The following is a 24,955-nucleotide window of genomic DNA, read 5'->3' on the forward strand; positions in this document are numbered from 1 at the left end:
ATATAGGCCGATTCCGCATCGACAGATAACCCAGCCCACTCTTGTCTAAAACTTGCTTGTGCGGCTTGGCTAAGATACAAGATCTCCCGTAAAATAAATAGGCTTAGGATTATTAATAGCACCCAGGCAAAGAAATAAACATTTTACCTCTTAACTTCTGGAAGTACGTGTTAAGAGCTTCGTTGCATCCTATGACACAGTAGAGCTCTCGAGAGAAAACAGTTTCGGATGAAACATTCTGAAATAAAAGAAGAGCTTAAATATGAGCGTTACTGTAAATACCAAAACACATACTTATTTTTCAAGATACTCACGCAAATCGTTTGGCAAGAAAATTCCAGTCCCTGTCTCCACAGACTGCAACCAAGCGTGCACTGAAAAAAAAAAGGTTTCTACAAAATCTTCCCACTAAAACTTTTAAATGGTCTATTATAAATTTCATGGCCTAATAGTGCGTGTCATAAGGGTTGCCCGAAGGGGTACCGACGGGGAAAAAATCAACAACAGTAACATTAAAAAAAGATCCAAGACGACGGGTATTTTAGCGTTTTTTATACGAACACTTACTGCTTCGTTACCAGTGGCTGGCCCCGAAACTAGAAACCCGAAAAACTCGATTCCCATCGGGTTGCCTGTTATTTTTGCCGATTAGGTACCTAATTTACTCAAGTGATGACGAGCATGGTAGAGTCGAACAAACTGATTCATGTACAACCAGTGTGGAACCTTTTAATAATAAATTTAATTATGATTTTATTTATTGTACCTTCAACAATAAGTATACTCATACATGTGTTATTTTACATGAGCACCCTACAGGCTTCAGGAAGCCTAAGACTCAATATCTTATTAATTATAGAAGGAAACCTCATGCACAAACTACCAGTGATTGCCTTGACAAAAGTATGGGATGTCAATATGACATATGAGTAATAGCATAAAAGTTCCACCCTGGTACATTCGAGGTTAAAGATATCTCTACACTTTAGACAGACTCTACAGTCTTGGCACTATATGGCTTCTAACAATTTTATACAAAATTGTAAACATGAAGTGACAGCGACAAGGTACTAAAATGTAAAGATATCTTTAACCTCGACTGTACATGATTCAGTATGCTCGACTATATATGTAGGTACGCTAACTGAGAGCTGTTGTTTCGAAAGACATACCTAACTCACTGTAGGTACTCTTAATCGCCCTTTAAGGTAAGTAAGTAGGCAGGTATCTTTGTTGCTCCACATAGTCTAACAAAAAATTCCACGCCACGCTACTGATATCGATGTAAGTCATAATAAGTTGTTTGTATAATTGCTACATGGGAGCATCAAATAAAATTAGCGTCAATTTTGTGACGCAGACGATAAAAAGTGTAGACAATATGGTTTACACCAATTAGCAGCTAATGGTGCGGGCTCTAATCCAATTAAACACGGCTGGACTACCGTTATTAATATTCTTTGTTTATGCAATTAGAATTCTGAATTTAAGGGGCACGATAGTGGCACGCGTCAAGTGGAGTAGACATGGCCGTTGAAATGACGGAAGGGCAGAAAGTAACCGTAGTAATTCTTGACTCACTCACTACTTATATTTTCGGAAACACCCGTCAGTAAAAAAAAACAAAATGCAACATAAAGGCAGCAAAACAGAGGATACCTACAAATCCTATAATCCATAATCCTATCATTTATTATGTCATCTATATTTAATTGAATGGGAGCAAGTAAAGTGTTTTATCATTAATACTCTGTAAACGTTAACCTAAAATCAATAAGTATCAGTGAATCGTGAATGCCTTGTGCTTATCGTTCCTACAGTTACAAAGTAACAAATGTTATTTTACTACATATGTAAAATAAATGTAACGTAGTACATATTACCAGAATATGAAACGTTGTCTACAACTATTGCCTCAAAACTCTTAACTAGGAAAACCTAAAGCTAAAAAAGCGCGTTGGCTAAATTTGTACAAATAGGTACCTACTTTTGCTACTCATCGCAAGTTACTAGGAAAGAATGTATGAATCGAAGCGCTTGCTTGATGAAAGTTTTCACAGTATCTATAGTAATGGCCAAAGCTTTTTTAGTCAGGCAATGCGATGTCCATCTGATATTAACTGAGAAAAGGTTCGTAAGTGAGTCAAGATACAGATGATTCGATTCGATAGCACAAGTCAAGATGAATCAAAAATGAAGTTGTCAAACATGAAACAGAGACCCATCAAAACTGTAATGTCTGGTCGATGCTCGCTTTCATGTATTCTGTAACTGATTTCGCGTGTGTTTACGTCTCACACGTGTTCAAATTCTCAGCGCAGATTTGTCTAAACAACGGCTTGGGACCGACTCAAGTACCAAACTATCTTGTAACTTTTTAAGTATACCTAACCCACCCGCTCCGGTTTTTTTAAGGTTCTGTATGAGAGTGACAAAATGAAACCCTTATTTGAACAGTCTACTTGTGTGTCAAAAAAGTTTTGTAAAGGATGATTTTTTTAAATAAGAGATCTGGTTGCAATAGTTTTAAAGTTGCTAAATAAAATAGACTGACCATCTCCCCAACCTCCTCAAAACTAATAAGAAATGATGATTCAAATATGAGGGCACAATTTTTTTTACATATTTTATCATACGGAACTTGAGCACGCGAGTACGACTCGCACTTGGCTGATTTTTAAAAACTTTTTCCCACGTCGCGCTTGAGGGCATGAAAGCAAATTTTAAGACGTTGTATGATAAAATAAGGAACGGTTTGTAACGGATTTTTATGGTCCGGTGGCGTCCTTCGCCTTGCGACCGGAAGGTGCAAGTTCTGTATCGGAATCTTGGGACGCAACCTTGTTTTGTTTTACAGGTAATTACGCACCTGACATAATAAAACGGGGTTTAGGGGTAGAATACTTGTTATTAGGCCATAAGGAAGTTTGTAAACTATTAGTAGTATTACAGATGGGCATTTCTCATTTTTTGTGCACACAGCCATTTCCATGGATGTCCTATCGGGGATGTAATTTTGTTTTCTAATATTTCGAGGAAGTTCTAATGTTTTATGATGGATTCACAAATTATTTAAGATACGGGAAATCGTACTTAATAATATGTTACTCTTTCGCGCCAAAATGGCCGGACCGAGTTCGTTGAAATTTTATTTAGTAGGTAGGTAAGCTTGATGTTAAAGTTGAAGCTTGATGCTTGTAATAGTTATATAACACATATTAGGTTACTTTTAATCCCAATATTCCTATGGGATCGGGATTATTAATGTTAAGTCCCAAAATCTTAACAGGTAACTGGCTAATGGTGTTCTTTCTTGCAACATAAACTACGTTGTATTTTTGGGACATCCCATGGAAAATTTTAGAATCAATTTCAATTGTACCGTCGAAGCTTAAGTTCAGTCAAGCGAGGACACGGGGACAGGCTAGTCAAAAAATAGAATTGTTGGCGTGTTGCTACAGTACAGATAAATCAATCAACATCTCAGTGGGTGGCTTTGTGTCCAATAATTATGTTATCAACAACTGTCACTGAGCAATTATTTAATTTCCCAATCCCTAGATAAAAATGTTTAAGTTTCGATTATTTTAATAGTTGCGTGTCACTTGTAGGCATAATGTTATAATTGAATAACTAGTTCATCAATTAACCTAAATATGTAGTTATTTGGTGAGCGTTCTATTGGAAATTATAATTATATAATGCAAAGACTAAACATGTCGGATATAAGGTCAATTAATCAGCGGTAAACACACCGCGTTTATCTAGATTTACGTTAATTTCGATAGAAAGCTCAGTTCATTGAAAGAAACTACCTACATGTTTAAAATTTTTGGTCAAAGGGAAAAAATATTGTTATAAATATGTATAAGTCCACAGTCATTGTTAAAAATACAATTTGACCTTGAATATCATAACTCTATGTACGCCAAATTTCGGATCGGATGCTAAGAAATACCTAATCTAAAAATGTTACTAGCATATGCAAATTTTAAGGCTGCAAACACACAAATTTACTTACGAACGTGGCCATTTAATTCATTTATGCCACTTTACTTGTAAACAAGTAATCTTTTTCTAAGGATTTCGTATTGTGTAAGTATGGAATCTTCCAAGTTTACGTATATTTTATACCTTAGGCTGCTATTTACTCTTAAACTACTACTAATTCTCAAGCAATCTTAGCCATTATAATTTTCCTTGTAAATCTGATATATTTAACTACCATCCTGAACTTATTCAAATTTTTCCACCCAACGTCTATGGGAGGTACCCTAAAATTTTTTTTTATTGTTTTTTTTTACCACTTGGTCGGCGTGACTGATATGTATATTCATGCCAAATTTCAGCTTTATAGTACTAACGGTCTCTGAGCATAGCCGCGGACAGACAGACAGACAGACAGACAGACGGACAGACATGGCGAAACTATAAGGGTTACTAGTTGACTACGGAACCCTGAAAAATGGGGTTTATTATTTATTTATTTGCCAATAAAAAATTACAGCATTACCTACAGTAAAACCAATGCGCTGTAAAATTCAAATTATACTTACAAAAAAAAAAACAAAAAGAAGTTATATAGGGATTTTTTATCCTTGCTTCCCTAACTAAAGCGACGGAAGACCACGCCCTCCGGCCAAAAATCGGAGTGCAGGAACATCTGCTGTGCTTGGACGGCACTTGGAGTCTAAAGGAGCGAAAATTGTTGGCTCTAATTAGACTCCAGCGGGCGGATAAAAACCTCGGCTCCCTTCAACCGACCCCGAGCTGCCTCGCGCATGTGCTCGAAGACCACATGGCCTGGCCTAATAAGTATCCATATAGGTACCTACTATGGCAATATAAACTTAAATGTATTAAGTACATTTAGTCATCCATCAGACTATTAAGAATTAATCATAGCGGAATTATCACTTTGTTTACTCTACTAGTCTTTTATTTATCAAATGAGTTGAAACAAGTCATCTCTCATAAATGTCCGTAACGAACACTAAGCCGCACAATTAAAGCGCGTACGAATGCGCGCTGTTTCGGGCTCATAATTGCGGGTCGCGGCCCCGCGCACTACAATCAGCGAAGTGGGCCAATCGAGACCATGATACACGGATTAGGTCGCACACTCATCACATCACTCATCATCAGCACTGAGGATTACCTTTTGTTCGTGAACTGCAAAGATTAAACAGGTTGAACTGAATGCCGATGCGGATATATTATAACATAATTAAGAAGGTTATTTTTATGGGTACTACCTAAGTACTTTTAATGAAGGACCTAGTATTTGTCGATCCGGAATGTACGATGTAATGCACAAACTAATAATTGGTATTCTTTTGAAGAATTACATGAGGACATGAGTTATGAAGTCGTATATATTATTGTTGTAGGTACATTCTGGGATTTCCGGGTCGACGTTTAGATACTGGGCGATTTCAAATAGATTTAGTTTTTGACAGTTCTAAAAAGTTCATGGTTACCTCGAAAACACTAAACTTTAGATAAAATTAAGTTACTTATGTACGAGTAATAGTTATCTAATTGGACTCGTAAATTATCCCGTAATTGAATTGCATGTTTCGTTCATCAAAAATATCGGAGCACTGGCTCCCATAGCTCAGTAGCGTACACGTATTTTTGCATCCTTTTCCGCTTTTGATATTGACTGTTTCAGGATAGTTTTGAGTAAGTTTTGGGAGGCATCAGCAGAGCATGGCGTGCGTGCGGCGTGGTGCCGCTAACAGGGCTCTTCCGCCATGGCTGTCACAACACTACGCCCAGACTCACCCTCCGTCAATTTATTGATGCCCAACGGACGAGCTCATTCCCGACATTCCTATATACACACAGACATTTCAATCCCGGAAAACAATACATAAGAATTCATTTAACGATGCAGTTAAGATAAACTCGAGCGATTTACTTGTTTTTATAGTAATTGATAATATTTATAGTGTTATTGTTATTGTCTCTGGGTTTTCACAAAGTGCGTCATAGTTCTAAAAGCGGAAAACATCTAAAAAATTGTGAGATAAAATCTCGGGAGCATAACACAACGCACGAAATTGGGACATGGACACGCGCCGCTCTTTAAACAAAGCTTGTGTAGAAGTAATAAAACAATAGAGTAAATTATCCTAATTAGCCAGCATCCTGTCTCGTGGCTTATAATAACAAAACAATAGTCCCTCTGGAGTCATTAACGGCGTCGTTGTCGGGGCGTTTCGGAAACGCGCTCGGAAGTCCAATTGGGAGCGCAGGCGCACGCCGGATGCCGACCGATGTGAAAGCACTCACATATAATTTACTTGTTAATTGCTATACCTACGTACATCAATTTTACTTATTAATAAAATTTGTAGAAGAGTTGTGTAGTTACAGCAATTTTACTTGCCGGAAGTACTAATACAGCTACTTAGAAGACGGTGCACCAATGTTCTTGAAGACAATAATTTACTCTAGAATATAACGTTACGTAACTGACCATATCATATTAAATATATACGTAATACAAATATGCTAGGAATTCGTTATGATAAATTAATTCCAAAGTGTTTTAAATCAAATCATTTTTAACTTCTTGTAACCGCAACTAACGTCTGCTCTGATGGTCCAAATGAGATTCACTATCATATTATATTGCTACTAAAGAGTGCGTAACATATACCTAATAATAGATAGGTTAATATGTGTCATCAATCTCAAACTTTGTTTAATTTATTAGCACCATTTAGTAAAGTTATCAACGCTGATTTGTGAATAGGCGCCAGTGGCGAAACGGCACTGTTTTTCTAAATCACGCCCGTTACTAAAATGACCCAAGATAAACCCTGGAATTGATTGCACTACATCTAGTTCATAAAATTATTGACAACTCAGATAAGCAATCATCTAATAATGAAGTGAGAAACGCATGTCAGCTATTAAGCTGCAACAAAGGTTAAGCTCATAATAATGATGAAATGACCTAATTTGCCTCAAGCTAAATATGATCGTTACCATTTAGGAATACAAGAGATGACCTGAGACATTCCTATACGTACAAGTTAACACGGAATACGAGTTGGTACTTAATAACAGCGTTACTGAAATTTTGCCCTTTTATATAAGTTGAGCTCTCCTGAAGGTGATGTTAATGAGCCAGATATACCTACCAACATTGACGAGTCTGATTGAATTAATTTTTTTTCATTTCGAAAACATAATCTCAAAGCTTTTGAATTCCAAGTGCAAAGTTGATGACGAATACAACAGCAGTATACTCGTATAGAAATTAGTGGAAGAAATCAGAAAGTAATTAATAAGATAGAGTTATGATTACTATGATATAAATAAGCAGAGACAGGTTTCGATAGCAACGTGAATCAGGGCCCAGAAAAGTCCCAAAAATACGCGCACAGGTCACGCGTTGGCCCACGCCAACCACTTGACTGCGGCAATTGGATAATGCTGTGGCAAATTGGGGCCCACCGGCGCACATCCGAACACCGAGCTCAAGGGCTCTCCTCGACTCCGAAACATTGCGTGTAGTGCTTTGCTGCTAGCCTTCTAGCAGGCTAGCACTTGAAACGATAGCCATTTAACAATAACAGGCCAAGTAGCGGTCGGTCGGTGTAGTCAACTTGTTCTACCATTTTGTACGAGTAGCTTAACCAACAAAGAGCGTTCGACGACGGGAAGCGTTCAAAAAGATCAAATCATCGAGTTGATGGCGAGAGGAAAGAGAGTTTATACTATTTTTGTTGCACTGGATCCGTTGGGGGTTCATAAACGGACAATAAATCAAAACACTTCACGTCGAGTGCAGCGCGACAATTTCGCTCAGCGCATGGCCCGAGAGTGGGTAGGGGCAGGTCCAGGGGATAATGGGCGGAGGGGGGGGGGGCTTGTTGAATGGGCGCAGTATGAATATGAGCGCAAGCGCAGTGTGCGGCGCGGGCGGCGGCCGACCACCTAATGAGGAAATAGGAATTAACGGGCGACGAAGCCAAGTGCACTTATCATAAAGAACAGTCGCATAACACTGCTTCAGTAAATTCTTATTGTCGTTAGTAAGGAAAGGAATCGTGAATTACATTGCATTAACGACAAAAAAACTTTGCCTGTCTTCTGTAGTTTTTTTTTAATAAACTGACATTCTGACAGACATTTCACGACACAGATTAAGCAAGCATTAAATAAATACAAACGTAAAATTTAAACGTCATATGTTGTAAAAAAAAGCTAATTGCTGAAGTTTTCTATATAGTCATCTGAGTATTCTTTATAAAAAGATTAAAACAAAGAATTACCACATTACATGTTCGTCCACCTGCTGAGCATGGGCCTCTTGCTCAGGTATAGCTATGGAGGCCAAGGGTGGGAGATGCTTGTTCTACAAACTTTTTTGCCGCTCTAGAAAAATTGAGACGTTATAAAAAGCTATAGGAATAAATAAATAGTTGAATTAAACTGCTAAACGGCTGCTTCCTCCTCCTCAAAATTCCTAGCTACGGCAATGGTCGGAGATTACCTAGTCCTAGTCTCTTCAAGGATCCGTACAAATCGGATAATTTATGTACTTACGTATGAGTAGGTACACAATGAATGAATTACTGCGCAGACGCGATGTACCTGAAAGTTTACTGAAAAGTGAATGTTTACTGAAAGTTTAGTAATCCAAACATTGAAGTTATTCTCAAAAAGGTTTCAGGTTTTGTCCAGTTAACAAAAAAGGCAACAAGTACTATAGACTACATTACTTACTTATTACATTACTTACTACATTAAATACTTACTTCCCTTTAACGAATATCTAGGAGCAGGAAATGCTTAGCAACAACTCTGTTCCAGGAATGGTTTAATTCAGTTTGTTTGGGTGCAGCCACGTCTTTGGCATGTAGACGTCTGAGTCTTAATTAACACTAGGCTTATTTTAGAACTTGAATTAGACAGGTCTATTGTGAAGGTTAGTTAATGAACAAAAATAACTGTCACGTTGTTTAGGCGCCGGCGCGATGTAACGAGGTAACCGTTCATTTAGCAACTAACGTTTGGCAACCTGATTCATTTCGCAACTTTTCATAAATAAACAACTTTTCGTAAATATTTCAGGATTTATTTCAGGGCCATCGTGTAGAACCCTTAAGGTTTGGTTGGTTTTATTAAAATCCTGAAATTTAACAGTTTCAGAAATATAAACAGTTACGAAATGAAAAGTTGCGAAATGAATCAGGTTGCCAAACGTTAGTTGCGAAACATGTAACGCACATAAAGTTTTTTTTACGTTTTGACGCTAGCCACTAATTAACAAACAACTAAGAACATTAATATCAGAGACCGTTTGGGAAAACGTGTTCCTAGGAACACATACGTGAATTCTGGGAACTGATATACTGTTACAATAAATGTGATTTACAGAGCCCCTTCTCGCGGGTCTATTCTTAAAAAAAGATAACTAGTATTCAGTGTACTTTCATGAAATAATTTAGTCCCTCAATGTCTGGCTAGATTGATACTAAGATAAGACATTATCTCAGTTGGAGCCATTAAAAAAACGAAAATCTCTTAACTATTACTAACAAAGACTGCTACAGACAATCGAAAGGATCTTATGATTATGACGTGTGCAAGTACCTAATCTAAGCTTAAACTAAAAATAAACAAATGTAATCAGCGTTGATTAATTAATGGAAATGGAAGGGGCATTTCGTCCGCGAGTCTCGCCGGCCGCGCGGCCCTGCTAATTGTCCTTACACGCTTCAATGGAGAAAGTTCTCGTGAGAAGAATAAGACATGTCAAAATTAATTTACAGTTTTAATTGACCAGTGAAATCATGATTATAGAGTAGAGCTTACAAATATCTTATATCCAGTAGATGGGTCTTTAGGGGAAGATCTTGTCGTATCGAAAAATCTAACGGCGACGAGTTATTATATAGCTGGGTGAAATGTTGGCATAAATAAGATAACATTTGAAAAAAAAGTACCACTGCGGCTTAGCCACAACTAAGAGTGACATCGGTGGTGCGACGAGCATTTATTTTCTCTATTCATTGCGTGTACGCCACGTAATTATTAACCAGAGAAATCCTTTGCCGCACTGGAATTGGTATGGTAATGGTACCCTTGTGCACGTAGATCGGCTATTACAATCCCTTACCTTAAGTACACTAAAGGGACTGATAATATTGTACCTGCGGCCTCTAAAAATTTGGCCAGTGAAATTGACTTAAGAATAATCAAATTTTGTTTGAAGCAAAGTTTAAACCATGAACTTTCCCTAATCACGATGGTATAAACTAAAGCTGACCGTGGGTACAGAGTTCAGTTAATTCATTAGTATTCAGAATATTCATACATACACCTGACGCCGGTGCAGAGGCAACGCCCGTTCTCGTTTTAGTTCCACCACAATACCATTGAAAACATTGTTTTGATGGTTTTGCTCTACTGGCTTCTGGAATAAATTATTCAAATACCACCACTGACTACTAGTGGCTTTGACCAGTTTCCCACGCATATAATTTTAATGACAGAAATAACGTCGCTTTTTTCCAATTAGTTTGTTGAATAAATTATATAATTGTGCATATTCAGAGGTATTTATGTAAATAGTGTAAATAAATCCTTCATGTCCGAGCAGTCGAATTATCGAAAGCAAATCGACAGCAATTACAATTTACAACCATTTTTCACACATAAATTTAACAACTTGACTTTTGACCGTTCATTTGTACTTCCGATAGGTGATTGCTCATTTCCGAGCGCGCCGAACCGTGCGCAGGATTGGATTCCTTTAGTCCCGCTGTCCCGGTACGGTAGTGCCGATAGGATCCCGCATTCGAATGAGTTGCATAACGTTACGCTTGATTAACTGACACGGTTCGTGTGTTAACATTTTTGGATTCAGAAAACCTGGAACAACACGAGTTTTAATCACGTCTCGATCAAACTCGATCATAGAGTGCTTACATAATTAATTAATATTCCGTAAGTTTTCGCAGTGCAATACGATTATCTCATTATTTGTGCCTAATTCAAGAAGAGTTTGGTATAGCAGCATTTGATTTATTTCCAAAGAATTGTACGAGGTCAAAATGTATTGGAGCTTGGAGCAACCAAAATTGACAAAAATGTGTTCAATAAACTCGATCATCATTTCTCGATGTTTTATGTTCATGTAGGTACACTAGGTACATATTTGACAGCAAATTAGAGTTGTGCTTGCTCAGTCACTTGCACGATCGTTCCGAACTGGTACAATCGATCGAATTTAAGGACACAGTTTGGTATTCTAGGTCCTATCCTTTATCCTTTAGTACTGATTACAGTGCCTTGACTGACTAAAATAAAATATCTGCTCGCGATACGTTCTTGTAATTCAAGGTACTAAATGGAAATGGGACAAGATCTGACTCCACTTTGTCAGTTCGGCTACTTGTTCGGTTTACGGGAATACCAAATTGATTTTTCACTTCTCATGCTTGTAAAGTTCGTGTTTATGCCGGATCTAGGCAACATAAAATGACTTTTTATGCTCTGGTGCATAAGTAAAATCTTCGTCTAAGACCAACCAAGGTTTTATACCAGGTGTCAACCAACAGCCACAAATAAAAAAGTTTCTAATTTTTTTTAATTTATATAAAACTAAAAATCAATCAAAATAAATAAACAAATATATTTTTTTTTTGTATTAAAACCCACTTTCCCCTCGACGTGTCTATCCACCCTCGCCGTACCGGCTCGGGCGGCTATATGAACGCCTCGGGTAAAATAGGTCGTTTTATGCTCTTAATGTACAATCTACTACGAGTGCAGGCTCCTGAGTATCTGCTGGTTCCACTTGATCGACTGCAGCGTAGGGCAGCTCGTATTATCGGCGATTCAATACTTTCCTTTCTACCCCGTGTGGTGTCGGGTTAGAATTACACCTCTCAATGTGTATCCTTCCACCTCTCAATGGGTGGATGCAAGTGGCGAGTTGTTTATTGTGGCGTTCTAAGGGATGAGGCCTTTGTTCAGCAATGGACGTGTTCCGGCTGATGATGATGATGAGTTCTTAGTACATGTACTACACAAATAGTTATATTATGAATGTCTTTAAAATCGTGGTACAGTACCAACAGTAACTTAATTCTATTAGTCGACAACCACCGCCCCCCAACATCCTGGGCGATTCTGCAAGAGCCAGGAGAGTGTGCTATATAACGCCGTGATGGAGTTGAACTCTAAAATAGATCCGAGGGGAGAGGCAACTAGCAGCTTCCTTCCTGCAAACATCCGGCGACGGGTCACACGCGACCCTGCGCACGCCATGGACTATGGTGAATTGGTCAATGACCATCATTGAACTGTTACAGGATCAGACAGTTCATTTTGACGCATTAATCTAAAAAGCACCAAATAATTGAAACACCACTTTTGGTGAATTTTACTAATTTTCAATTTTGATTTGACCGTCTCATCTTTTGGTAGTCTTTTGGACACGTAGGTACTATTGAACTATTTGATTCCTGTGCCCTTACAAAATACGTCTCGATCGCGTTCGCGTTAAAATCTCAATTTGTATGCAAAAACGAACAGCGCCTCTAGCGGAACGTTTGCGATGTTCGTGTTTCCATACAAATTGAGATTTTAACGCGAACGCGATCGAGACCTATTTTGTAACCGAAAACTTACACTAAGGGTACTGTGCCCTAAGTGTACGTTTTCGGTTACAAAATACGTCTCGATCGCGTTCGCGTTTAAGTCTCACTTTGTATGCAAGCAAACACGAACAGCGCCTCTAGCGGAACGTTTGCGATGTTTGTGTTTCCATGCAAATTGAGATTTTAACGCGAACGCGATCGAGACGTATTTTGTAACCGAAAACGCTTACACTAAGGGTACTGACCCAGCGTAGAACGTTCTCATAGTAAGTTCGATAGTAAATTCCCTTGTCAAGCAATACAATAGTGGATACCCAGGTTCTTAAGGGTTCGTAGTCCTAGTTCCGCCGTTGTCCGTCCGTCTCTCTGCGGCTTACCATAGAGACAGTTAGTGCTAGGAAGGTGTAATTTTTAGACCCCGCTATCGGAGGTGCAATTTGGTAGCTGTCAAGTCTTAGGGATGGGTAAAAAATATTTTAAAATACTAACAAAAGTCGATAATTTTTCTTTACCATAATGAGATAATGACAGTCTAAGACTTAAATTAAACGTATTAATTATTTAAAACAAGACTAATTACAAAATGAATAATGTATAACATTTTTTATTTTAATAGATAAAAAAAAACTTTAATCAAGCCCTTTAGATCTATTTATTTTTAGAAATTTGTCTCAATATTATTACAGTTTTTTTTATTAAAAATTTAGTAATATATCTAAAAATATATTTTTAATGTCTCGTAATATATTACTATATTTTATTAAAATTTATTAATATTACGAGACATATTTCTAAAAATAAAACGAGCTAAGATATATTGGTTTAATTGAAGTATTTTTTTTTCAAGTAAATTTTTAATGCATATTCATTTTGCAATTATTCCTGTTTTACAAAATAAATACGTTTAATTAAAGTCTTAGACTGTCATTATGGTAAAGGATAATTATCGACATTTAGTTAGTATTTTAAAGTATTTCTTACCCATCCCTAAGACTTGACAGTGACAGAGAGCTACCAAATCGCACCTCCGATAGCGGGGTCTAGTAATTTTGCATAAGTACGAGTATACAACAAAGTAGTTGCATTCTTTAAAATATATAATTAACAGCGGTATGACATAGGTACCTACCAAATTGAATCTTGGTCTTAGCCAGTATAAATTTATAGCCATTGAATGAAAAGGTTCCAAAGTTTTCCATGATATTGAAATATGAACCTTGCACTAAACGTTACAGACATTTGGTTGCGTATAGTGATTGGAAGTACACTCAGGTTTTAGAAGCATGCTTCGGGTATTGACGATGACACGCGATCGTGATATGCGGTTCTGTTCCGTTATCAACTTGCAAAACTTTTCAAAGCTACAGTAAAAAGTTATGTAAAGAATAACCATTAGTACAAAATAAACCTTACTGTAATAATATTACGCTCCTTTATCTTTTTTCTATTTTTAATACAATATGACTTTTTGTCATGATACAAATAAAACAAAATCAGCATTTTCGAATTCTTCTATCGTTAATTTAAATTGAGAACACCCCGCCTTAACACACTACTTTTATTTGGAAGTATATAGAGCTGTTGTTATACTGTATCTACTTCTCTTGGGTATGTCCAATGAATTTATTTGGTCTGCTTTCGTTTAATATTAAGTAATTAATTCGAAATCCCCGTTGCTTTTATAACTCGGTCTTGAACCTTATTAAAATATTTACGATCAACACTTTTTTTTAAACTTTCAGCTTCTTTATAAAATATTCATATACATTATAAACAATTTCCCGTGATTGTCTATTCACAGAAATACTCGTACCCTGTTTAAGCTGACTCGCCATGGGAATCAATTTCCCAAAAATAACAAACCAAAAAAATATGTAAGTGGTGGTTTTAACTGCTCTATATAAATCATGGGCGGTGGTGATCTCTTACCATCAGGAGACCCACTCGCTCGTTTGCCATCAAGTCGTATAAAAAAAAATCATTGAAAACACAACGAGTGCACTCTTCGCGTGATGGGTTGCTAATAAGTCAAAAAGACAATTGCCATTTTCTATAACGAATCCTTCCGATTTCCCCCGAAAACCGAAAGTTTTTCTAAGAGCTCACGGATTGTAACGTTCTGTCTGACCCTTACTTAAATAGCTATTGCAGTTAAAATAATAAACATGCCGTCATGGAGAATGTCATCGTTAAGAGCCTTAATTGAGAACCCTTGCGTATGAAAACTTATTCTGACAGCCACGAGAATAAGCATCGTTTATAACAAAACCCTAAAGCTTATAAGATTCATATGAAGTGTTTAAGGGATCGCCGCATGATCTTTCTAATATAAACGTTTGATATCAAAGCAGTGAAATTCTAAGAAAGTATTAACATGTTAAGAATTAGTGACGTATTAAAGAGCTTGTTAAGATGAACTGAACAAGTGTTAATGTAAACATGCTCCTCTGGTTGGTTATTTGGTAATGTGGGTATTACCGGGATATGCCTATAACAGGCAACGTGTGTTTTTCGTTTGCCTCACCTTTGCAGGCGTGACGAGTGACTTTATCAATGTGGGGGTTCCAAAGTAAGTAACTTAAACGTAGTTATGCATATAAAAACCATAGCGTGTACCTATTTATTTAATCATATGGTACATTAAACAATACCTGAGAAGCATAACACTGCAAGTGCTACTTTTTAAAGTGACACTTGCAGTGTTAGTGTTATGCTTCTCAGGTACGGAAATGTCAACACGTATTTAGGTACCATGAACCAAATAAGTGGTCTATCAAATTTTAAACAAGTTCCTATATATCAAATGAATATGTCGCTAAAGTCGAACTTTCAAGTTGACAGACACGTCTATTGGCATTATTGTTTTATGACATGCAAACGATTATCAACTAAAGGGAGACCACATATATTTGGCTGATGGTACCTACGCTGTTTTTACTAGCTCTTATTTAACTTGCAATGTAGTTAGGTATAAATACGGGTTGAATCTTTCTTTTATTCCATTAATTATTTATTTAATGTATTGCTATTTATTTAATTGATTTTTCACTACCCATGCTCAAAAGAAACGCAAATATACCCTAATGTGGTGATAGTAAAACGCATTGTTTAACCCCAAAGGAGTAGGTAGAGATAAACTAGTTTTTTATTTACCTTCAAGCTTAAACTATAGGTTTAACGACTAAATCTAGATGTGTTTTTTTTCCTAAAAGACGACCTAAGGGAGTAAGTGAGTTCCTTGAAGACGAAAGCTAAATGCGTCATGCGTATTTAGAAATTCATCTAACCCTTTTCATATGTATCTAGTAGGTATCTGTTACGTATCAACTTGTCTACTAAATTTACGAGACACAAAATAAATATAACTGCCACAATTTGTTGACCATTACAAAGCCGTAAGCAAGTACAATAACTCTAGTACAATGTAAAATTGGAAACAAGTCAATTGGCTGAAATGAATATCGAGGGGTGGGCAAACGCCACTCGAAACTTTTTTGTGTAGGGGCGTAAATTGGACGCTGCAGATAATTCTGACATTAACCAGTAGCGGCCTGTCAAAGTTTGGCGGGAACATGCCGTTTTATGTCAGTTTTTGTGCTCTAGTGATGGATCGTATAACAGATTAGTTAAAACTGGTTTGTAACAGTGTGGAGGTTGTAATTTTTGAAAATCAAAGCTTTCAACAAATCCCATAATATGGAGCCATAAAACCACTGAATGCGTAGGCGTAGGTCCTTTTATTTGTGGAGTGAGTATAAAATGTATGAATGAATGAATGAATGAATGAATTTTATTTAACATGCATACGACTGTTATAAGTCATGCAAATATTATTTTTTGATACATGCAGCACATGCATATGGATTTTTTTAACATGCTCGAATGGCAATACCACACAAGTGTATCGCTTTTAGGGCTGATCCTGACTGTTTTAACAAATATACGTTAATGCAGGACTTGTCCCACAGAACTTGTCCTATGTTGACTTAACTCCTTAGATAGTTCATGTTAGTTGGGGAACGATCAGTTGGCTACATAAAAATACATTGTAAATTCATTTTTCACGTCAAGCTCGTTAACTGACTAGAATTCCTTTTGAGTGTAGGATTAGATAGATGACACAGTGAATAAACCCGTAGGCAGTCGGCCAATTTAATTAGGTAGGTATCTATCTATATGCTTGAGAAAATCATCGTCTGGAATTTATCTGCAAGTGTCACGAGGTATAAGAATGTTCCTACATATCGCCTATCACTTACTGTAGTAACGTCAATACAAAATAATCATCAAACAGATTGAGCATTTATTAAAAACACTATATCGCATAAAAGGTCGCAGGTTGCAGTGATACTGCGAAAATATCATTTATATGTTAAGTTATCTAAACTTTAATATCATTATTTTTGTATGGCAACCAACTGTCTATGCCTATCCATACGAGCCATTTGTATGGAGGCGAGAAAACACTTGATAGTCGTATTTTTAATTAATTTTAGGTAGGAACACGTGTAATGTCAACATCAGGTCATATGACAAGGTGTCCTTCAATAAACTTTGTTGTTATCATGCCATGCAAGCAACCAAAATGTACCTAATATTTAAGTATGTATATTTATTTCAAAGGAAAGTCATAATACCCCAAAAAGTAGTAATGTTAAGGACAGTTTCCGTTTGCCATTAAATATAAGTTACCCAATAGTAAAACGGTCTGTGATAATAAATAAAAGTTATGAAAGTAGTAAATTCGGCTTATCGAAGCTATTTTATGACCAACGCCTGCCCTGCCCCGATTGATTTCTGCCTTGTAACGAAAACAAAGTTGTAATAAATAGCGTAAATATTAAAATACACGTGTTAATATACTGCATAAATAGAGAAAATGAAACTACCTGTTGGACGCTGCATTCGGCGCCGCAACTGACATCGAAGTGGCCATCTCCAGTGCGATTCTGTAACAAAAAATGTACGTTATACGCATACCTACATGCTGCTATAAATTAACTGCAACTGGACTTTTTTAATGGAAGTTGACCATATATTTTTTATAATGTTCACCGGAGATACAGTAGCGATTCCTTCCGGTGCGTCGGCGCAGGCGCATCGGAGCGTACCACGGCCACATAGGTATCAAACAACTACCTGCCCTAATTGATACGTATTATTAGTGTGGCATATAGTAGTAACGTATTTAGACCCACATGAAAAAACCAGGTTGTTTTCCAACAAGGTGATTCCATATTTATTCCATGGAATTCTATGATTATTTTCCGGCTAAATGCATGTTCAGTCATTCTGGGACTTCAAAAATACAGTTGTTGAGTTAGCGCGTGTAAATAAAATCAGAAATTCGCACCTCTATTGCAACAAAGACGTACCTAAATGCATTGTTTGAAAAAAATGAATTTACGTCATTGTTGAAATATAGGTGCGAATTGTAAAAAACTTAAAAATTATTTGCACATTGAAATACGATTACGATTTGAAGTACGTTTTGTATTGCCAGCGTATCTAGTACTTAAAGGATTTTTCCAGTTTCAACGTATCAAAGGGCTAGCACAAACAAGGAGAATGTGTCAACAACTAAAACCTGTTAAATTGTTAATTATTGCACATCAAGTACGATTTCGATTTGAAGTGCGCTTCTTATTGCAAGCGTAAAAGTTTTCCAGTTTAAAGTGTCAAACGGCAAACTTCCGCTAGCACAAATTAGCAGAACTTATGAACAGCATAAAAACGATTAAATTAATAAATATTGGACGCTGAAATACAATTTCGACTTGAAGTTAACTTGTTATTGAAGGCGTAGTTTAGTTTCCCAGTTAAAAAGTTTGAAAGAGCTAACTTCTGCTAGCACAAATAAACAGAACTTATTAACAGCTTAAAATCGATTAAAGTCCTAACTATTGCACGTTAAAATAAGATTTCGACTTGAAATACACTTGTTGTTGTAGGCGTAGTTTAATTTGCCAGTTTAAAAGTTTGAAAGAGCTCTTCTGCTAGCATACATAAGCAGAATGTATCAACAGCTTTAAATCGATTAAATTAGTAACTACTTATTGCAAGTTGAAAAACGATTTCGTGAAGTACCTACCCTTATTATTGTAAGTGTAGTTTGCCAGTAAAAAAAATATATGCCTACAATAAAAATCCCAGTTCAATGGAGCAAAATATGATAGATAAACTTCCGCGTAATTATCATTTATCAGAAATTGTCAACAAATAAGAATGCGTAAATACACATTCGTACCTTACTTACTCTTCGAAATATATATTTTTTATTTTCAGTTTTAAGTAAGTGGTACATTTTTTATTATATGCGGAAAGATTTCAGCTTTCAAAAAAGTCACGCTTGAAAAATAAGTAAATCAGAAGATCTACTTATTTCTGCTAGAATGTCAGCTATTAAAAAGCGTATTCATTCGTGAATCGTGTTTTAAGATAGAATGAATGAATGAAAAAAGTTTATTATAGATAAAGTTAAATTTAAGTTTAGATAGGTAATTAAGATTTTTGATTTGAAGTGCACTTATAATAATGTGAAAGGCGGGTAGTAAGAGTTTCTTGCCCACTTTTAGCAGCACAAAATAAACAGAGATACATATAAAGAATTTTTTTAACAAAAAAGTAAAACCGACTCCAAAAAAATAAAAAAATAACAAAAAATGGAACCGACTACAAAACCCTTGAAAATATTTTTCTAGGTAAGTACGTACTAGCTCGAAGTCGGTGCCACAGCACGAGCCAGCAGGAGTGGGACAATAGTCGCCTACCTCACCTACTACCAATACTCAATAGTCGCCTACTATGGGTTTCAATCCCTCCTGCTGGGTCGTGGTGAGTCACCGACTTCGAGCTAGTACGTACTTACCTAGAAAAATATTTTCAAGGGTTTTGTAGTCGGTTCCATTTTTTGTTATTTTTTAATTTTTTTGGAGTCGGTTTTACTTTTTTGTTAAAATAATTCTTTATTTCTCACTTGTTAGTGATTTGTAGCCAAAGTACATCTCACAACGATTCCATTAAGCCCAAACACGACTTAGTTACGTTGTTTTATAACAGAGTTCCGTTGCCTACCTTCTCTATCGGCTCATAAATTACGGAGTTCTGAGGTAACAAACATTAAAAAAAATACAACCGAATTGATAACCTCCTCCTTTTTTTGAAGTCGGTTAAATAACAAGGCGTCTACAGAGCTTTTAGGTACTTACTTACTGTTTTTAGATGTTATTTCTACCGAAATAGGAACACTTATATTTATTAGCAACACAATGCAAGAAAGAAAAAATAATGTTTTTGGATCAATCACAATGGTCAGAGGGGTGGTCTTGTCTTGCATCGCAAAAGTTGAAATTAAAAGCTTGTCTCGAAGAATGTCTTCGATTCCCAAACTGAATGTTTTTTTGCAATGAATGCAGTTTACCTTGCCACTAAATTCGATTCAGAGTTACCCATATTGACCTAACTAAATAAATAAATAAAATAAAAAATACCTTCCTACTGTTGATTCTCCGCAAATACGCTACGAGCGTGAGACCGGAACGGGTTCGGTAGCACCTACCAGGCTTCTCGCCGAAACTCGACACTTGTGGTTTTCGCTTCAAAGATTTGGTGGCCTATCTGAACCTGTTTTGGTGGGGCTATTTTTATGGACCAGAGTCAGGTACAATATGCGTACCTATATTCATAAGTTTGAAACACAACAACACTGCAGTTTCTGATTGACGTGTCTGACTTATTCGTAGAGCTGTTGCCCGTGTCGCGTGTCCTTTCGCGTAGAATTACCGCTATCCCGCGGGAATTGTGCAATTTTCCGTGATAAAAACTATCCTATTTCTCGGTCTCAAACACTAACTAACTATATCCATATCAAGTTTCATCTCATTTGGTTCAGCGGTTTAATCGTGAAGAGATAACAGACAAACAGACAAGCAAAGTTACTTTCGCATTTATATTATTAGTCAGGATAAGGATAGCTACACAATCAGTAGCGTGAAGTGAACATTTTCGTTCGGCAACCCAGAAAGTAAGAAAAGCATAAGTTAGGCATGTCTTCAGATGCAACACCTCGCACGCGTATAGAACCATCGCCACACTTGTTATCACTGACGTCACGTAAAGGAGTTACGTAGAAAAATTTAGATTTAGTAAATCCAGTGCAAATCGACTTATTACGACGCCACGCCAATGATACACACTGAAATGTTAAATAACACAATAATATCTTCATTTCTGTCAACTGCTGTGTTAAGATATTATAAGTGACTAAGAATAACACTATAATCTGGTGAAACTCCTCGAAGTACGCAGTATGTAGACGTAGCGTTCGTAGACGATCTACGAGGCTACAAACACTCAGCCGTAGACCTCGTTTCTCATACTTATAATTTATAAATAATACAGACTGATTACAAGGATCAAGGTCAAAATCGTCCCGTTACTAAATAAAAGGCAGTCGCAACGCTTGGCTATATTTAGCTAGTATGCGTTGATTACAGTGGTTCGCTAATTGCTACAATTAGTTGTGCATTGAACCTGCTGCCGCGAACTGAGCGGGGAACAACGTTGTAAGCAGTCGCGGGCGCAGCTCTTTCATTAAATGCTTAAACACGGCTTGCAGAGACTAATTCGATAGAAGTGGCGCATGACAGAGATAACAGAAATCTGAAGGGCTACACCAAGATTATTGCAAAAATGCAGGAAAGAAGAAGACAAAGGTTGGACTGCATCTGCAGATTTGTTTGGACTAGTTGTGTTGGTAGAAGAAGAGGATAATTCAATAGGATCGGGAAATTAGTAAAGTTAATTGAATTATGCAGGAAACATTAAAAATGTATACGCGTTTTTTTTTACGAAAGAGTCTTTAAATCTTCAGAAGAGTGCGAAAATAGCACAGACTTATGTTCAAATTGTGGCCATCTTTCAAGTGTGCAAATATTTGTTCGATTTTATGGGTACTTGTACAGTCACAGCATCAATATCTGACACAGCAAAGCGTGCATAAATATCTGATACGATTCTATTTCCAGGGCCGGTAGGACGTGCCAGATATTTTTGCACGCCCTGCTGTGGTAGATACCTATTAATGCAGGTGACTGTACAAGCTGGCACTATACTTTACTGTAGGTAGAGTCACTGACAATAATATCAGATCGGTCATAGTACTAAAAAATACTAGGTAACGTATCTCTATTCGTACAGGGCCGTTACAGCGCATTCAATATTTTTGGATACTTTGTCCTTATCCAATACCTATTAATTTCGTTGAGTGAATGTATCTAATAAAGAGTGATTATTTGACCGCAGCCGTGCGTTGCGTCAAGATAGAATAGTCCAAAAGATCGGACTTTTTTTCATGCATTTTACGCGTATAACGTACTTGTTTAACAGAAAATTTTAAACCCTTTTCTGATTCCTAATATATTGATTAACAGCAGCAGTGGCCTAGTGGTTTGCCCTATGGCTTCTCAAGCAAAGGATCGTAAGTTCAAATCCGGGCTCGCATCTCTGAGTTTTTCGAAATCCATGTGCAAAATTACATCTGAAATTTACAACAAGCTCAAACCTGCGAAGCAATTCAATTGGTGTGTGCGAAGTTTTCAACCTGCACTATACCCGCGCGTGAACTATACTTACGGCCCAATCTCTTCATTCTGAGAGGAGGCCTGTGCCCAGCAGTAGGACGTATATAGGCTTGGATAACGATGACGAATATATTGATTGCACTGCAATGTTACTAAAAAAAGTGTTGTCTTAGGCCTCTAGGTTGGCAACGCATCTGCATACCCCTGGTGTTGCGGATATTTATGGGCGGTGGTGATCTCTTACCATCAGGAGACCCACTTGCTCGTTTGCCATCCAGTCGAATAAAATAAAAAAAAACCATCAAATTGACAAAACAGTCTTAAACAAAAACCACTATCGCCGGAGCAAGAGCATCATCAAAAATAAACTAAGCCCCGTTAACTAAAGAATGTAGTACGTTGGAAGTTATATCCTTGAATAAATTGTTAAGTAGGTTACTGGCTCTGGAGTTGTCCGGCGTCCTATTATCAAATTTGGACGGACCTCGCAACAAGTGCGGCGCTCTTGTTGAATTAAAATCGCTGTCTTTTCGTATTACGAATCCTCGGGATCAACAGTATTCAAGCAACAGCAGAATACCGAGGAATGCAACAAATGGGAACTTATGGCCATTTGCAAAAATAAATAAGTGAAGGTTTTCTTTAAAGCTGGTTTAAGCTTGGCAGGTCCATAATTAACACCACTAAACTGAGCTTAACGCAAAACGAAGATTTTTTTTCAGCAAGAGAAAATGGCATGTCAAATTTTCCAATTTTTTATTAGAAGATTTGCGCTCAATCAAAGGTAGTCCGAAAATTTAATCAGAACGCCTAACTACTCTTCTGTTTCAGTTTATATACATCTAAATATTACTAAGACATTTTGTATTTGTAATTCTGAGAGGAGGCCTGTGCCCAGCGGGGGGCGTATATAGGCTGGGATGAATGAATAAATAGTTTTGTTCTAGTTTTTTTAGAGAGTTTCACTCCAATGGTGATCGGACTTACTTTACATGACAGTCTCGAAGTTTAAAACTAATAAAATTAACAAACCAAACGTTTAAGGCTAGTAAACAAGCACCGTTTTGGTAAACAAACAATTTTGCAAGTCGAACCTGGAAAGGACATTTTTCATTGCAGCGAACCACTGCTTCCGTTCCAAATTTCTCGGCGTTGGTACTGTAATCGCAGCCAATTGGTTGAGCGGACAAAGCCAATCCGAACAGCGACAGCACTAGCCATTTGTGCCAATTCAGCGGCGCACTCATTGTGGCCGAGAGCCTCATCACACACCAGGCATCACTGTATCACATCACAAATATCCTTAGAAAAATAAGTCTGGGTTTTTCCTTACGAAAACCTGAGGGTATTCCGCGCGCGCGTATGCATAGTCGCGGTTTAAATGGAACGGTCGCGCGTTCAATGTTGTGCGTGCGCGCAACGAAAGCTGCTCTAGTACTGACACTGGCTGAGTGCGCCGGCGCCGCCCGCCGCACGTCGCGAGGTTGCTACGGTTACGGTCCGGCGCTACGGCTATTATGCCTCTACCTGTCGTTGCTTTTGTTATTGTACGATGCCATCGTTTAGGTTACTATGTATTTACAATAATTTACATAGTCAGTGGAGATAATGCCCATGTATTTGCATTGTACAGATAATGCTACTGTTTCGGTTTCAGCAGTCGGTCACATTGCAACGTGTCTTAAGAAACATTAGGTGTTGCTAGATCTCCTGTTTTTACAGATCTCCTGGTTTTAGGGTGTTGCTCCTATTTGACTGTATTTTTTTAACAATCTCCTGGATTTTAGAAGTTCACTTGTATAATTAACCAAACTACTACAAAGTTCTTAAAGTGAGTGCAAGACAGCCTTAAATTACTTAAATCTATGACACAGCTTCTGAACGAAACTAAAAGAGCTAATGAATCTATGGTCGTTTCAAGGTTCTTGAAGAGAGTGTAAGGAGGCCTTTAATTTTATTGTAGTGTGTAACATCTATGTCACTTTGAAATTAACCTTAGTAAGGAAACACTTCCTTTGCAGATGAGACATATAATAAAAATTTGTACCTCAAAAAATCATACAATTCCAAAAAGGATAAACATAATTGGTGCTTAGTCTTTTGGTAAGCCAATTAGTCTTTTCTAGCTTCCATATTCAGATACTTGTAATGGTTACTTAAGTTAAATAGATATTTTATATGAGCTGTCGGTGATAGGATTTAAATACCTTTTAATCACTACTTTGAAAATTACTTTGAGTTACGAGTATGCAGCTAGAGAAATTGGACTGGTAGATTTTTTTAGCTTGTTACTTTAAATAAATAAACCAAGTAATTTATACTTTTAAGTAATTTTATGTAGTTGAATAACAATATTCAGCCTTTGTAGTCAATGAAAATGTTAAAAATAAATCATAAATTCAGTAACCTAGGGAAATGCTTCCATAAATGGTTTATGAGGATTTTTTTTCCTCCTATTTTTTACGACATATATATCTCCCGTGTTTTTCAAATTGGACCTGGCAACACTTAGCCATTCGTTCTGGAGTTGTGTTCGTGAAGGATGCTGAACATACAGATAGCGCGGCGTTGGTAATTAAATCAGAGCAAAGAGCTATGTGAAGTACCTAAACAAACAACAATGATATTCTATGATGGAATAGGCACATAAACTGCTTAATTATAATAGTTCATACACAATTGTTACGTTTATCTGAGAATTTCAGGAGGACTCTACATATCAATGAACTGAAATAATTACTTTGC

The 24,955-nt window shown here is 37.0% G+C and overlaps 1 protein-coding gene across 2 annotated transcripts in view; it reads right to left on the reverse strand.

Moving 5' to 3' along the window:
• The window catches only part of sev (receptor protein-tyrosine kinase sevenless), a 58,303-nt gene extending 34,659 nt beyond the window's left edge, over positions 1 to 23,644 (reverse strand). For both annotated transcript variants that reach the window (XM_074099317.1, XM_074099315.1), the window contains exons 1-4: positions 23,305 to 23,644; positions 17,519 to 17,578; positions 315 to 374; positions 148 to 238 (exon numbers count right to left, since the gene is read on the reverse strand). In XM_074099317.1, coding sequence (XP_073955418.1) covers positions 148 to 238; positions 315 to 374; positions 17,519 to 17,578; positions 23,305 to 23,475 — 382 coding nt within the window. In that variant the 5' untranslated portion in view covers positions 23,476 to 23,644. The remainder of the gene's footprint in view (positions 1 to 147; positions 239 to 314; positions 375 to 17,518; positions 17,579 to 23,304) is intronic.
• Positions 23,645 to 24,955: the final 1,311 nt, after the last annotated feature.

This window comes from Choristoneura fumiferana, chromosome 16, assembly GCF_025370935.1.
Source record: "Choristoneura fumiferana chromosome 16, NRCan_CFum_1, whole genome shotgun sequence".
NCBI lineage: Eukaryota > Metazoa > Arthropoda > Insecta > Lepidoptera > Tortricidae > Choristoneura > Choristoneura fumiferana.